Source organism: Sturnira hondurensis, unplaced genomic scaffold, assembly GCF_014824575.4.
Source record: "Sturnira hondurensis isolate 20B ecotype Veracruz unplaced genomic scaffold, ASM1482457v3 Scaffold0016617, whole genome shotgun sequence".
Lineage (NCBI taxonomy): Eukaryota > Metazoa > Chordata > Mammalia > Chiroptera > Phyllostomidae > Sturnira > Sturnira hondurensis.
The window spans coordinates 6,788,143-6,804,798 of NW_028089248.1; the positions used below are offsets into that span (position 1 = coordinate 6,788,143).

General features: G+C 55.6%; 1 protein-coding gene across 3 annotated transcripts in view; it reads right to left on the minus strand.

The window, feature by feature from the left end:
• Nucleotides 1-734: 734 nt before the first annotated feature.
• DPY19L3 (dpy-19 like C-mannosyltransferase 3) overlaps nucleotides 735-16,656 on the minus strand; it is a 32,407-nt gene continuing 16,485 nt past the window's right edge. For 2 of the 3 annotated variants that reach the window (XM_037066429.1, XM_037066427.1), the window contains 9 exons: nucleotides 16,018-16,091; nucleotides 15,668-15,826; nucleotides 14,040-14,159; nucleotides 13,398-13,509; nucleotides 12,837-12,893; nucleotides 9,491-9,573; nucleotides 3,697-3,829; nucleotides 3,339-3,497; nucleotides 735-2,266 (listed from right to left, as the gene is read on the minus strand). In XM_037066429.1, coding sequence (XP_036922324.1) covers nucleotides 2,105-2,266; nucleotides 3,339-3,497; nucleotides 3,697-3,829; nucleotides 9,491-9,573; nucleotides 12,837-12,893; nucleotides 13,398-13,509; nucleotides 14,040-14,159; nucleotides 15,668-15,826; nucleotides 16,018-16,091 — 1,059 coding nt within the window. In that variant the 3' untranslated portion in view covers nucleotides 735-2,104. The remainder of the gene's footprint in view (nucleotides 2,267-3,338; nucleotides 3,498-3,696; nucleotides 3,830-9,490; nucleotides 9,574-12,836; nucleotides 12,894-13,397; nucleotides 13,510-14,039; nucleotides 14,160-15,667; nucleotides 15,827-16,017; nucleotides 16,092-16,656) is intronic. The other variant, XM_037066428.1, reaches the window with a different exon arrangement.

Genomic DNA, 16,656 nt, shown 5'->3' on the forward strand with positions numbered 1-16,656 from the left:
GAGGCCGGAGGCACAGCCCCCGGGGGGCCAGACAGGCAGCTCCGGGGGTGAGGCTGCCGAGGGTACCTGGGGAGCTGGTCGGTGGGGGCCTCCAGGCGCTCCCTCTGAAGCAACGCCAAGGGTTCCTCTGTCCGTGAAGGCAGACGCACCGTGAGGTCATCTAGAATCAGCAGCCACTGGGATGTGCGTGGGGGGCTCAGGCCACAGGCATGGGCTTCAGGTCAGTGGGAGCTGGCGGTCACTCCCCCCCACCACTACCCCGTCCCCATACTCCATGAGAAGCTCATGACAGGGACACCAAGGAACACGAACATATTCCCGTGACTTGCAGGGCCCTGGTCCCCGGGACAAAGGGCTATGTGCTGCCCACAGTCAGGCCTGGACAGTGTGGGTGGCCTGGAGGGGTCTGGGGGCACTTACACTTTTCATTGAAGACTGGACACCGACTGTCAGCAAGAACGACACCAGGGCTCTGAGGAAGGGGCTCTGACCACCCCCAGCGGTAAGGCCAGGCCTGAGAACCTTGGAGACTCCAAATGCCCAAATGCCCAACTGACACACACAGGTTTCAAAGAAGCAAACTTCGCCAGGAGGGCCTCCGGTGCGCGCGTGGGGCCAGGGCTATGGGGTGGGGGGGGGCGCGCAGAACTGCCCCTTCGGGCCTCAGCCTGCCCTGAGGGCTTGCTACTCATCACCCCAAACTGCAGGGACACAGAAAAGATGTAATTCAGAAGTTTCAGTTGCATAATTTAATACACCAGCTACTGCCAATTTTTATTTTAATAGGTTTTGATCAAAGCCAAGTACCCATGAGTCCAAACACTTCAAGGTACCGCTTCAAGGTACCAGCTTCAAGGTACCGCTTGGCAAGTCACAACTGAGCACAGAGCTGCCGGGTCACAGGCCACCGCGGCTGGTGCTGACTGGCTTCTCCACAGCTGCCGGGAAGCACGGGCACCACGGGCACCACGGCCCAGCGAGGCCGGGGCCAGCGAGCATCTCAGCCATCTCAACCTCATTAAATGCACAAGGTGCTTTTGCCGACAACTCTCACACGCCCCCATTGTTAGAAATCACTTGGAAAAGCAATCAGCGGCCTTCGGAGCAGGGGTACAGGCCGCCCCTGGGTGTTTACAGGTCAGCAGGACTCCGCGGCTCTGGGTTTCCGGGGGCAGGAGCCTCACCCCCAGGCCCTCACAGTGAGACCACAGCCCGACTTGGTAGGAAACACGCTCTGCCAAAAATACTGTATTAATGCACTGGTTAAGATACAATATTCTAAAAATATTCAGATTCTGCAAGGTTCTAGGCTGTAAAAAATACAAAGGCTAAAAACAAACTGCTTACAAAATTCTGCAAACCCGGTCAATTTAGAGTAGGAAGTGAAGAAAAGGGATCTTTCTGGCAGGACCGGTGAAGTGGAACTCAGGTCTGAGGACAGCCACAGAGGAGGGTGACAGCACACGTGACCACACGCACTGCCCTTAGAGACTGCCGTGTGGGCCTGGAAGCCTCCCATGTCCGCAAGGACGCGGCACACGGTGGCACACGGCAGCACACGGAATGTCACATTCCAGACAGAGCACAAAGGAGAGATTTGGTTACAAAGACCTAACGTGATTTTTTTGACATGTTAAAAGCGTGACAGTTGGAAAACATTTTAAAACTTCTGGGTGGAGCAGGTGCCGAAGGGCTTTCACAAAGCCACCAGCTGGGTGTCACTGGGGATAACAGTCGGAGACCCGGGCACACGCCCCGCAGTGCATCGCGACCGTCGCAGGCTTCAGCCCACTGAACACTCGCAGGCTCCCAACCCTGCACAGGCCGCCCGTGGAGCAGGCTCTGTTCCCGACCACAGAGCCCTTGGTCACTCTGCGGACGTCGACCACCCGCACGCAGCTGCAGCGCATGGAAGGGAGACACAGACAAGCGAGACGGCCCGGAGCTGGTGCGAGACACTCCACAGACGGGAAGAGCCGTGTAAACATGTGTGTGCCTTCTTGTGTCACAGCGAGAGGGTCCGGGCCACCTGGTCACACACAAAACGCCATCTGCAGAGGTTCACCAAGAGGGAGGTTCGTGTGTCAGAGGGAAGAGGAAGCTGTCACTTGTCTCTGGCCAGCTTGTAGACGTGGAACGTTTTGTTCTGGAACACCCGTGTGAAGAGCTGCTTGTAGGGAGGCAGGTCCCTCTTGACCTCTTCACAGAAGCGGGGGTGGCCTGCCTGCTTCAAGTCCGGGTCATTCTCCCCCGGGCCGTCCATCACCTGGAGCCATAACAAAACCCCGTACAATTCGGCAAAAAAGAAAAAAAGTCACCTTTACAAGAGACAACACATGTGGGGACAGGCACTGGATTCCTCAGTGGACCTGCGTGGCCTGTTTTCAATGTCGGTGGCCACTGGGGGTCCCCTGGTGCCCCAACCCCCACAGGTGAGCACAAGGCAAAGAGCCACCTTCTGTGGCAAAGCCAGAGTGGCCTGGACCTCTGTGAGTCCACTCCTCTCCCAGAAGAAAAGCCCGAGAGGGACCACTATGAGCAGAGACCACCCCCCTCCCCAGCTCACCGGACGGCTAGACAGGGCCCACAAAAAGAAACGCTGAAACACATGTCTCTGGTCCATTCCTCCCTGGCGCTCAAGAGAGCGTCGCGCGGTCGCGTTGCTTGGGCAGAACCTGCACCCAGACTGTCCTCCCCAGCGTTGCCGGGCAGAGCTGGCAGGCACAGTCGTGGGCGCCTCCCGCAGCAGGGGATGGCTGGCTTGGGCACACACCAACATGGGGCCCAGGACCTCAGCAGCAGGCACAGCAGGTGGTGAAAGGGGCAGGTGGCAGCTCTGAGGCGAGTTTGGTGACAGCTTGTGACCCCAGTTCGTAACAGCGTGCTGTGCACTTGGACTTTGCTGAGAGATCAGACCTCACTTCTCCTGAGCCTGGAGTGTGGCACGGTGACACCTTTCAGGATCTAGGTCAGGCTCCTGTCCCTCTGCCCTGGGTGTGAGCAGGCCCAAGAGCACCCTGTCTGCTGGACAAGGGGACACAGGAGGACAGTGGGATGCCACAGCACCACCATCACCCGGTGACGTTCCAGAGCACAGGCTTTAATGAGGTGAAGGTGCTGGCAGTGAGCCCTTCACCGTGAACGCTGGGCAGAGCCCCCTGGGGGCCAGCTGAGGACAGGTTCTGCCAGCCCCGCCCGAGGGGGACCCCACACTCGCCCACCTGCTCCACAGCCCGAGGGGCGCAGAGAGGAGGCCACAGTGTGGTGTTGCTCCATGGAGCACAGGAACACCTCATCCCCAGGACCCTGCAGGAACCCCCCCCCAGCCGCACACTCACGTGTCCGTTGGCCACATCCAGCAGGTCCCGCAGCCGGCAGCCCCGCTGGTGCCTGCGCTCGTAGCAGACGCTGTCCTCCAGGATGACATAGTCGGTGCCCAGGGCCCGCAGCAGGGTGTAAACCTCCTCCGGGGGCCTCTTCGCATAGATCTGGTAGACCTGTGGGAGACGGCCAGTGCGCGGCAGGGCGGAGCACACTCAGCAGCTGGGGAGTCCGCCAAGGGCACGTCGAAGCCTCCCAAGGGGCACCCGGCTCCCCGCCTGGCCCCACACAGGGCACTCTGAGCACTTCCATCCCACATCCCCTCCCAGCCCCAGCCAGACCCCAGGAGCCAGAGAAGGCGCAGCAGGCACTCACCGCCTTGGTCCGTGCCCGCAGGCCGCTGTCCTCATAGTGGGGGTGGTTGGTGAGCGTCCGACCCGTGCACAGCTTGACCCCGGCCAGCAGCTGCATGCTCCCGGCAAACACCGCCGTCCCTGGGGTGCGAGCACTGAAAGGGTTAGAGTCTCGGTCACCCCGCCGCTGGGCTGCTCACAGGCACCAGTGCAGGTGGCCTGCGCCCCTGCGTGGGGAGCGGCCCTGCGGTCAGAAAACACCAGGGGGCAGCCTGAGACTCTCGTCTGCACTCAGACCAGACCACACGGTTCCACGCCTGCGTCGGGTTGGGAGCTCCAAACAGGTGGTTCTGACGGGGCTGCCTGCACAGTGGTCTGCCTCAGGCTCCCCGTCTTCCAGCCCCATGGAGGCCCCCCAGCCAGCTCCCACAGGAGGAGAGGGCGCCAGAGTTCCCACTGCTTTTCAGGCGAATGCCGCGCAAGGACTGCCTACCACCAACAGTGAGCCTCAAAGCCAAAAAGTGCAGGCAAGCAAGTCAGTTCCAAGGGCTTTAACACAAGCAGAAGAGAACCCAGAAATGACTATAAAGTACTTTCCAGAAATTAAGACTCAGTGCAAACAAAAGAGCTCAGAGAAGGGATTCCAAGAGCGGACGTCACTCCGTGGGGCATGGTGCCACGTCCCACCCTGGAAACCAGTGTCTTCTGGGAGGCCAGGGACTCAGATCACAGGGCCTCTGCCACCCAACCACAAGCTCACTTCCCAGACACCACAGCCCCGATTTGGGGGGAGCCACCTTCCTTCCTCTGCGCTGGAGAAAAGAATCTTAATAGAAGATTCGACTCCCTCCCATTGCATTGGAATCTGGGAGTGACCTGCCAGCAGGTGAGGCATCACTGTGGAGAACGTGCCCACAGCTTCTGTGCCCTCCCACACGAACCTGCCGGCCCCTGGTGTGGGGGCGAGGGGCCCATGCCTGCCAGGTGGCTGAGAGGGTCTGGCCCCCGACACAAGATGCAGACTCCCAGTAAGAGCAACAGCGGGCTGGCCCCAAAGGTTGGGGCCGGGCAGGACTCCCTGCAGTTGCCCCTGCCCCCGCCCCCCAGCCCACGAGGCTGCTCCAGTTACTCCAATTTAGCGCTAATCCAGCCAAGGACTGCGCATTTTCTTCTCAACAACGGAATTCTCATTCACAAACTCAGAAAAGGCAGCTGAGCAGTGGCAGGGCCCGGAGTGTGGGTTCCAGGAGGGAAGGGCTCCATGAGCCGGGCTGGGCGCAGAGGTGGTGCCCTGACCAGCAGGCCCAGGAGCACAAGCCGGGGAGGCGTTTGCTCCACCCCTGAACCGCAATTTCCAGGGAGCTCTTAACACTTGCCCCATGGGGTCAGGGGACCAGGACGACGGGGGCAGTGCAGAGTCCTCTGCGGAAGGTTCACGGAGGCTCAGCCTACTCCCTACGTGGTTCTGTGGCCACGTCTGTCTGCTCTCCACTGGCCCTGACCAGCCCACTGCCCTCGGTGGTCCAAGAACATCGCATTTTAACACCCAGGGGTCCGTCTTCAGTCCTCTGGGCAGACAGGCCCAGACTCAGGAAGGAAAGCCCTGGGGACTGGTTTGGCAGAGACGGGATGGGGAGGGAGGCACACAGGGGGTGGTGGCCTAGCATCACTGCCGGAGTCCCCAGCTGGGACCGGCAGACAGCTGTTCACAGGGCACAGTGCGTGGCTGGGGCAGAGACGGGCACCTGGCCTCTTGCCCTGTCTGGGGTGCCGCTGAGGGCCTGCTGTGCACTGCCCTGGACAATGTGCCATCTTGGACCATCTGCTCAAAGCCACTCAGCCCCCACTGCAGGCAAGCACCCCAGATGCTCTCGACACCATCAGTGGGCCACAGACACTGCCACAGACACTGCCCCCGACCAGCATGCACTGAGACACCGACCCCCGCACCGCAGTGTGCGGGCGCGACCCCCAAGGCAAAGGCACCACCAGGCTCGGGGAGGTGATGTGTCACATGACCCCTCAGACTCCTCCGGGAGAAAACGGGAAGGAGCTCATCCAGTGGGACCTGTGTCCACGCAAGGCCTCATTATCGAGAACCAGGAACCTCAAGGGCGGCATCTCCTTTCGGAACGGCCAGGCTCCGGGCAGGGTCTCCCCACAGTCCCGGGTCTCGTTCAAAGGAGCAAAACACAGGTGGCAGTCCAGGGCCTGTGGACAGCAGGGACAGAACCTCTGCAGACACCCCAGCCCCGCAGAGACAGCGTCTGCCCACGACCTCAGCCCAGTTTCCGTCCCGGCCCTGTGGTGTGTCTGAGAGCACTGACCTCCACAGTCGGCGTGGACTCGCATGGTGTCGCAGACACGCAGGCTGGAACTAAATGAAAAACACACAATCTCTAAACGTCAGAAACCAAGGCCACAGGGCTTTGCGTTTTCTGTGGAGAAGTTCTCAGGCATGGGGACAGGAAGGGACAGGCCTGTGTCTAGCACAGATGACGGTTGGCTGCCAACCCCTCGTGACACTTCCTTGGAGAAAGCACAGCGACCAGGACTTCCAGCCAAGGTGGAGGAGACACAGGTACAAGCTCTCGGCCTCCTCACACAACTGAAAGGACAGCAGCCAACTGACAAACCATCCACAATGAGAACTGCCAGAAAACCAAACTGCCGAGAACTCTGACAACCAAGGAGTTAAAGAGCCGTTCATCCAGACCGGTGTGCTGAGACAAAGAAATACGGCCCAGATGAAACAACAGATCAAAACTCCAGAAAAGGAGCTAAGAGACAAGGAGGTGGACAACCCATCAGATGCAGAGTTCAAAACAAGATGCTCACAGAATTGGTTGAGTATGGTTGCAAAATAGAGGAAAAAGTGAAGGCTATGAAAAGTGAAATAAAGAAAAATGTACAGGGAACCAATAGTGATGGGGAGGAAACTGGGACTCAAATCAATGATTTGGACCAGAAGGAAGAAATAAACATTCAACCAGAACAGAATGAAGGAACGAGAATTCAAAATAATGAGGAGAGGCTTAAGAACCTATGGGACAACTTCAAACGTTCCAACATCCGAATCACAGGGGTGCCAGAAGGAGAAGATGAAGAGCAAGAAACCGAAAACTTATTTGAACAAATAATGAAGGAGAACTTCCCCAGTCTGGCAAAGAAAATAAACTTCCAGGAAGTACAGGAAGCTCAGAGAGTCCCAAAGAAGTTGGACCCAAGGAAGCACACACCAAGGCACATCATAATTAAGTTACTCAAGATTAAAGATAAGAAGAGAATCTTAAAGCATCAAGAGAAAAATGAGACAGTTACCTCCAAAGGAGTGCCCATAAGACTGTCAGCTGAGCCCCGGCTGGTGTGGCTCAGTGGACTGAGTGCTTGCCTGAGAACCAAAGGGTTGCCTGTTCGATTCCCAGTCAGAGCACATGCCTGGGTTGGGGCCAAGCCCCCAGTAAGGGGCACATGTGAGAGGCAACCACACACTGATGTTTCTCTCCCTCTCTTTCTCCCTTACCTTCCCCTCTCTAAAAATAAGAAGATAAAATCTTTTTTTAAAAAAGGCAATCAATTGGCATTCCTTTCCCCTTATCTCTAAAAACAAAAAGAAAAAGAAAAAATTTTTTTAAAGACTGTCAGCTGATTTTTCAAAACAAATCTTGCAGACAAGAAGGGGCTAGAAAGAAGTAGTCCAAGTCATGAAAGGAAAGGACCCACATCCAAGGTGACTCTATCCAGCAAAGCTGTCATTGAGAGTGGAAGGGCAGGTAAAGTGCTCCCCAAATAAGGTCAAGTTAAAGTTCATCATCTCCAAGCCTTTATCGTATGAAATGTTAAAACGATGAACAGTAAAATGACAACAAACTCACAACCGACAACAACCGAACCTAAACAACAAAAACAAAAATTAAGCAACTACTAGAACAGGAACAGAATCACAGAAATGGAGGTCACATGGAGGGTTATCACCAGGGAGGAGGAGAGGGAGAAGGGGGGGAGAGGTGCAGGGAGTAAGAAGCATAACCGGTAGGTACAAACTAGACAGGGGGGGGATAAGAACAGGATGGAAAGTGGAGAAGCCAAAGAACTTACATGCATGACCCACGGACAGGAACTAAGGTGGGGAGGGTACAGGGCAGAAGGGGACAAAGGGGAGAAAAAACTGGGACAACTGTCGTAACATAAGCAGTAAAATATACTTTTAAAAAACCAAACAAAGCCACCCCCCACTGACGTCTGAGCAGGGAGGGCCGTCTGTCCCTGCAGCTCCGTCCGGCCCCGCAGCAGCTGCCCAACCTGCAAACACTGTGCCCTGTGAGGGGCACTGCTCAGCAAGGGCACTCGGGGGCGGCGGGCACACGCGGGTCGGACAGGGTTACGCTGTGTGCTTTACGCATCGTCCCAGAAAGACCTGGTGGCACTTGGAACAAACACTCTCCTTTGCTTTTGAAGCTTGAAGCTCCAAACAGGTTCACGACTGCGGACCCGATGGGCCAGCTGAGCAAGAACGCCTGCTTCACCCACACCTCGGGGATTTACAGAATTTCGGAAATTCTACGAAGGGACTCAGTAAATGTGAAAGCAGCTTCTAGGCACTTAAGGTCTGAACTTAGCCCACCTCCTATTTAAAGATTTTATTTATTTACCTTTAGAGGGGAAGGGAAGGAGAGAGGAAGAGAAATATCAATGTACAGTTGCTTCTCATGCATCCCCTTCTGGGAACTGGCCTGCAACCCAGGCATGTGCCCTGACTGGGAATCGAACCGCAATCATGTGGTTCGCAGGCCTGTGCTCAATCCACTGAGCTACGCCAGCCAGGGCAGCCCACCTCCTATTTAAAATATAGAGAGCAATTCTTTCTGCTTCGATTAAATGCAAAGGAAGTTTGGTCCATTTTCTTCACCTCGATACACATTGCACACCTCCTCACGGGGCAGACTATTTCTGGAAGCCAAGCAATTAGGACGTCACACCTCAAAATGCTCAGACCCACAGGTCCCTCTGAACTGCATGGGGACAAAGAACTCCAGCAACCAAAGCACTCTCAGGACACTGAGGGACCAGGTGCAAGGCCCCGGTGCCGCGGCGTCGGGCCTCGTGGAACGAAGTGCTTCCCGGACCCTCAGACCCGTGGAATGGCCCGGGGCTTTGCTGACAGAGGTCTTCGCCCAGCACAGACACCCCTCTTCAACCTTCCGCCCAAGAGACACTGGCAGCCAGGGCGGGGCAGAGGGACACACGCAGGTGGGTGTGCTAGGGACACACTGTGGGGACACTGAGCTTGCCTATGTGAGCAACCTCCCTGTGCCCCAGGGAAGACTCCTGGGGGCCGATGTCACGAATGTCCTCACACGTGATGGAGAAATTCAGTCCCGAAGGATTCTTGGTTGGTGGTGCGGAACGAGCCCTCCCTCCCGCCCAAAGGCTCCGGCCCCATGTCCCACGAGCTCCAGGCCTGGGCGTCACACAAGTGTGGTCAGAGCTCGTGGACACTTGGCCAGAACCCTTTCCAGGTGGGGTCCACACGGGCCAAAGGTGCTGGAACGCGTGGTGACCCTGCGGCCCTGCCTCACTCAGGGCCTGGCAGTGCCCCCCCACGCCCTCCCCTCGTGGGGTCCCCTCTCCTCAGGCCGTGGGGGCAAAGAGCAGTTCTTGGATGAGGAACATTATTTCCAAATACAGAGCTGGAAAGACAAACTTGGGACGAGCACACCTCCACAGTGGGACTCGGCAAGAGCAGCAGCACGGACGGCCGGTCCGCAGAGACCCGGAAAGGCCCCAGAGTGGAAAGGGTAAGAAAATCCTCTTACTTAATCCAGTCCATCAGCTCCACTGTATCTGGGTCATAGAATTCCCTCAACTCCGACAGCTCATCCATCATTCCTGGCCAGAACTGAAATCAAAAACAAAACAAAACAAAAACAAAATCCACCCCACACCCACGGCGGTCACTAAGGTGGAAGGGCAAAGGCCACGCTGCTGGGCATGTGAGCTGGCGTCAGGCAGTGGGACCCCAGGGCTCCGCCCCCACAGCCCACCCTCTGCTGCTGAGACAGCCGACCTCTGAGAGGTTTCCAGAACCAACCTGAGTCAAAGCTGATTCTGACTAGAGGTGTGGCCGACTGTTTTAAAGGAGCTTTTGTTTTACGCAATAAAAATGCCATCGTTACAATCCAGTGAAATGTTCATTGGGAGCAAGGAGCAGCGACTGTGACAAAGTGCACAGCTCATCAGGAGCCGTGACTACGGTTCTGCGCCCGCCCTCCATTCGGGTGCTCCGGTGGGAGACAGCAGTGTGGAGGCGCTGGGGGTGTGCTGCGGAAGCCGCCCGGCGCCCTCACCATCGCCAGGGAGACAGGAGCCACAGAAGGCCCGCCACGCCATGTGCCGTCCTCTCGAGAGGCGCAGACAGGAAGGACCTGGCCAGGCCACAAAGGGGCGGAGCAGCGCCCCAAAACCTGACTCCAAATCCAGCCCCTTTTTGCTATGTGGGGTGGGGATGGTGATTATAGTTTTTGTCCTAGAAGTCCGGGCAATGGTTTGAGGTTTATTATCAACACCACGGGTGCGATGCCAGAGACAAGCCCCGAAACAGGGCTCCCCACACGGGCGCCTCCAAGGATCGTAGTCCTGCCGGTCGGGCAGACAGAGGCAGAGCTCCCCTCAGAGGCTGTGCTCACAGAACACGTCTGGCTAATGCAACACCAGCTGAGACACTGGTGGCATCATCACATGACAACTGGCTAGAGAGACCTCAGTGTCTGCTCCCGCCTGAGTGGACACCAGGACTCGCTTCCCACAGTGCGCCACGGGCGGGGAAGGTGTGAGAGGGCTGAAGCGGCGTGGACGGAGTGTGGGCGGCCCCGACCAGCTACCCCACTCCCTCTCCTGGTCTCATCCTTGGCCGTTTCTACGGCTCATTCACGTCTCTCTCTGGGGTGAGGGTGGACCAGCGGGGTCGGCACCTGGAGCCCCAGGCTCCTGGGAAGAAGAAACGAACTCCTGCTCGGCTGGTGCCGGCGTCAGGTCCCGTTACCGTCACCCCCGCGACTTCGGTAAAATGGACACCAACTTGTTCATGGTGTGTTCTAATGCTTTTGCTGGAAAACATTTTTGAGTAAGTGAATTCAACAGACATTCCATATGTTTCTAGTTTGAAAGTTGCTGTTATTAATTCTGAAAATGTTACAATCAACTAACATAGTATGAAAATTTAGAAGCAACTAAATGTTGCTTCTAAATGACCAGCAATAGTTTATGTGAAACTTTAACAACCTAAATAAGTGATCAACATGGCGGTAAGAATATTGTTAACGTCTTGATTTTAGAATGGAGCCTTTCCCTTTCAAGCAGGACCATCCTGAAGAGACACACAGCAAAACCAGCATTACGGACAAGACGCTTGAAACGGCCACCACTGCACGTGAAGCTCAAGCCAGGCTTTGGGAGACGAGGCCCCATCGCTAACAGACGAACCTGCTCAACACGGCAGAGGTGGCTCAGGGGGCCGTGCACGCACACGCCAGCCCTCTCCCCTCTGTGCCCTCCCACTACGCGAGCTCGGAGAAGGGGGCTGCCTGCCCTGCCTCCTGCGGCGGCGTCTCCTCATCGGGGGCCGAGACAGGCCAGGGCTCTGGATTCTCCCTCGGAGCCAGCAGCACAAAGGCCCTGTGATTCCGCGGGGAGGGGTCTGCCCCGGTCCCAGAACGTTCTGCAATGTCTGCTCACTTTCTGGTCATGCCGAGTGGAGGGAGTGCTACTGGCCTCCGGTGAGTACAGGCAGAGGGGCAGCCAGGCCCAGGACTCTGGGTGTCAGAGGGCTCTCACCAGCTGACCACGCAGTGTCCAGCCTCGAGGGGCAGCAGCCCCAGGTGCAAGGACCCGCCCTCCAAGCCTCTGACCCAGCAGGCCGAGACCCACAGCTCTAGGGCGAGACTTCTCTCCTCTACTCTGTCCCTCTCCCCTCAAATCAACAACAGGGGATTAAGTCCCCAGACAGCTTTAAAAAATCAGTAAAATTTGAAGACAGTGGCCGAAATGTCTAGAAACGGTGGGAAGACGGGGTCAGCGGTGAGGCGAGAAGAGTGTGAGTGTGAGCTTCCTGTGCGGGGCCCACTGTTCACCTGGCATCTCCTTGACCCCTGCTGCAGCTTCTCAGACGTCTGTGAGAAGCCTCGTTTGTCCACGTTGGGGCAACTGCAGCCCCAGAGGTGGGGGCAACCACCTCGTGCTGCGGGCCCCAGTGTCCGGGAGTCGGCCCAGGGCTCTGCCTGGGACAACAAATGGCTTGATGGACAGGAACATGACCAAACACAGCTTTCTGAAATTTTTATAATGGGATCATCCAACACAGTGATTAGCTAGCTTTTTTTTAGCCTAAGCCCTTCGCTTCCAATGAAATCTCACTTGAAAACATAAGAGAATGAGCCCCGACGCTGGCCCTCTCTGTGGGAGTCCCCTCCCCACGGTTGTCTCTCAAACCAGGTGCCCTGCACAGGGGAGTCTGAAATCCACTGTTCTAATTAGAACAAAATTTGGAGAAAACCATCTAAACTTAAAAAAAACATGCAATATTTTTTTTCTAAAGACGGGCTGAGAGCTCACTTGGGGAGCCCAGGCCCACGTGATAATCCGAGCCTGTAAACATCGAAGATGTGACAAAGCCTCCCAGAGTCGCCAACCTGGCTGACGGCCCGGGTTCTCGGCCCGAAGCACAATCGGCACCATCCCAGGAACCAGGCGCCCGAGAGCACGAAGGGCCTCGCTCCCTCCGAGCCTGGGTGCCAGCCCGGGCCAGCCTGCGTACAGGGTCAGGCCACTTCACTCCTCGGAAGGCAGGTCACGGGGAAAACAACCTTCCTACTTTATTCACCTCAAAATAGGTCTGAAAACATCTTTATGCTCAGAATTTGCATCAGCTGAAGAGTAAGTCAGAACCAAAATTACTTAGAATGATTAAACTGTGGTCACCTTTGCCATGCTTTCACTTCTTAAGTACTATCTGGGAAAGTCTTCCTATCGAGGCCAACTGCCCTGGAGCACAGGCGATTCTGCACCCGCCACGGAGCACTGTCTGCCCGCCACACACAAGGTCACTGGGCCGGGGCAGCACTCTGCCACGTGGGGAAACACCAAGAATGAGAAAATCAGTCTTACCTTGTAGCACAGAGAGAGCAGTATTAACATCGGAACTGAATACCGCAATATGCACATCTACATGAGAAAGACAACATTTAGATTATAAGCACTTTCAACAGTTTTGCTCTGTAAACATATGACTTTTCCAAAACAACAGACATTTATATTTAAGGGCATTTACTGGAGTCCCTGACATGCAAAGCCACAAGCCAGGAGCAGGCCCCCCCCCCACCCGCAGCCTCAGAGGGCGGGGCCACGCAGACCGTGTGCTCTCTGGTCACTGGTTTAGGATAACACATCCCAGTTACACGTGGTAACGCTGGGCAGTGGGGTCACTGGTAATTTTCAAATTTTCTTTTTGTGTTTTTCAATACTTCCAAATTCCACATAATGAGCATGTCCAATTTATGGTCTGGGAAAAATGACTAAAAATAAAAATTCCTTGTAAGTCATAACGCATCAACGATCTATCTTTAGCTTCGATGTTTCTGAGCACCCGTTTGCTCAGACAGACGGACGGGCACCTGCTAGGTAAAGCAGAAAGTCGGAGAAAACTGAAGTCACAGAGGCAGCACTGACCCTCGCCGGGGTGTACAACCGGGCGCCCCTCAGCAGCAGCCCCCACACTTCCGCGCTGCACAGGCCAGAGGCTGCGAACACACACAGGTGTGGCGTCCACAGGTACTTCATCCTGCAGGGGGGACGGGCACAGGTCAGCCCGAGACAGCTGCGCGTCACATCTCCCCGACACCCCGCAGCACATCTGCCAAAGCTGAGCGGCCGACCTCGCTGCCCTCTGAGAAGTGCCCGGAGTGAAGGAGGAGGGCGGGAAAACCGGTTATCGGCGAGGCTTTGCTCTGGGAGAAATAGCAGGTAAGAGACATTCTAGGGCAGGGGTGTCACACTCATTGTTACCGGGGGCCCCATCAGCCTCGCCGTGGCCTTCAAAGGGCCAAATGTGACTTTAGGACTGTGTCCATGTGACTGCGGCTTAACGAGGGGCAAGGAGCTCAGCGCTGCTGCTGGGCGGAAAGGAGGTGGAGGGTGGATGAAACCAGGTGGAGGCCGGGTTTGGCCCGCGGGCCCTGTGTTTGCCACCCGTGATCTAAGGGAGCCTTGGTCATGAATGAGGATGACGTCAGTTCCAATTTCATTTCTAAATGACACCAGGCAGAGAGCGGATGGATGAACAAACAAATCAGACAGACAAGCCAAAATTACCTCATCGTACTCAGGGCCAAGAATCCGAACAGAATGGTGTGTACCAAGTTGTAGGCGGTCTCTGGCCGCAGGCCGAGAGTACAGGCTCCCGCCCCCCGGGGCGGCCGGCCGGGAGGACCGCTGCAGGAAGCAGCACACACACAAGTTAGAGCAGGTGCAGAACTCTCACTGAGTCGAGTCTTTTTAAAGAGGACACAAGACACTCACACCTTCATATACCTAGAAATGTATTATTTCTCTAAGATAAAACACATTACTGACAATTTTCATTTATGAGGCTAACAGTGTCATAATGTAAATGTATCTGTAAGTAGGATAACTAAAACTTAACAAATTTCCTTTAACAAAGTAAAAATTTAAAGTGCTTCAATCCTTTCAATTATAAGAGAATAGTAAAAAAAATCCTTTGAAATCATTGAAACTAAGAAAGATATTTTATAAGTTACCAGTGCTTTTCAAGGTTTCCTTTTGAAGAAAAATATTTAAAAGACTTTATTTATTTATTTTTAGACAGAGGGAAGGGAGGGAGAAAGGGAGAGAAAAGTCAATGCATGGTGGGCTCTCACACGCCTCCTACTGGGAACTGGCCTGCAATCCAAGCATGTGCCCTGACTGGGAATCGAACTGGCGACCCTTTGGTCCACAGGCTGGTGCTTAATCCACTGAGCCACACCAGCCGGGGCTCAAGTTTTTACAAGCAAGAAAAATTAAAAATGTATCCATAAACTTGGAATTCAGTTTCTGCATGAACTAATGATCACATTTTGACCTGCCGATACCCCTCAGGTATCTCTAACAGATGACTCACCCAGCACATTTCTGTTAGAACGATTACGCCCACAGAGTCTGACAGTAACTCCAAAACAGCACCTGACACCTGTTCACGCCCCGTTCTCTGTTCGCTGCGGCTGTTTCTTCAGATGGTTTCCTTGCATCAGGATCCTCATCTTGCACACTGCATTCATCAACGTCTCCAAATTACCTTTCACTCACTAACAGTGCCCCCCCACAAGGCTGTTCACTGGAGGAAGATATCACTTGCCTGATAACCCTCCACACCCACTGGGTTTGACAGGGCAGCTAACGCCCTTCTCCATTTCTGTGCTTCTCACAAGGTGTGGGTGCATCTAAGGCTGGCTGGGGCAGCCCGCGGCACCCTTCCGGCAGGAACGCCTCATCGCCTGCTGCGTGCTGCACCCCACTGAGAAACATGTGTGTCCATGTCCCTCTTAGGTGTGTTGGTGGTGAGTGGGGGTGGATGCCACACAGCCGTGGGGGAAGAGAAGCGACAGCAAAGGCGCCCCTTGAAGACCATGTGACACTTTATCAGGGCCCCTTGTGTGTCGGTGCCGCTGGGGCTGGAGATTTCTGGGCATCTGGAGGCCTCGACCCCCTGGATCCACTTGAAAGTCACAGTGACGCACTAAGGTCCCCCACCCACTGGTCTGACTCTGTCCTGAAACGCTGGCTACTGCCGCCTGGACCCGGGACCGCACATCAACAGCAGAGCCCCCGACAGACGCACCCCACGTAAGCTGACTGATCCACCCCATTCTCAGCTCCGCAGTTTCCCCGAAACACGGGCAGGCTCGCGGAGGCACAGCCCTGGTTTCTGATGTCCGCCGCACCTGAGGTTACGGAAGGCGACGGCCAATGCTGCCGCCACTGTGACACACAGGACCAACACGTGGGCGTGGAGAAGCAGGGTGTCCGACAGCCTCCCGAACGTGTTCAAGGGCAGGAGGCCAAAGGCCTCTTCACAGAGGTACAGATTCGCATCGAAGTCTCTGGGGGTAAACGGGAAGTGAGGGTTAAGTTCACTATCAGCAAACCATAATCTTTTCCTTAAAATGAGCCCAAAATGAACAGCAGAAGGCACAATGGTAACTTGAGTTTTAAAGTCTCTGCTGACTTAATAGAAAAAGTAAACCTAGATTTTATCGGTTGAAGAAAAAATAGATTTTAAATATAGTCATACCTTGTTGCTCCGAAACCAAATTTTGCCTTCAGAAATTTAAATATGTGTTCGTCTGACTTCAGGTTGAGGGTTTTCTGTTGGGGGGGGGAACAAGTGGAAGCTGCTGTTAGTGCCTTGCGCATGGTGGCCTGGAGTCCCCACGGCACACAGGCCCCGGGCCCAGCCTGCGGTGCTGCCGGCCAGCAACAACCACAACCAACGCGTACGGAGGCCCGTGGGCCAGAGACACCAAGCGGGGCCTCTGCAGCCACCCACCTCTTTCCCCAGCAGACTCATCTGTCCATGGAACCCCAGCCTCCTGTGGTCTCGACAGAGGGAGGCAGGCGGAGGCCGCTGGGCACAGGTCTTCAGATCAGAAGACCGGCCACCCGGTCATCTGCGGCCTCGGCGTGTGCACAGCCCACAAGGCCTGTGTGCTGTGGGGCTCGGGGCTGTGGACTCCTCACCAGCAGCCCTCTGGGGGGACACACACACGCTTGTGTTCACCACTGGAGACCGTGACTTTAAGTCACAGTTTTACTTTTCATTTATGGCTTACCAAACCCCCGCATCACAGACGGGGAAGAAATCGTACCAGAAGGAAAATGAAGGTCAAGTCCAGAGTGAGGGTGGTGCAGAAAACACGCACCCGAGAGGCCC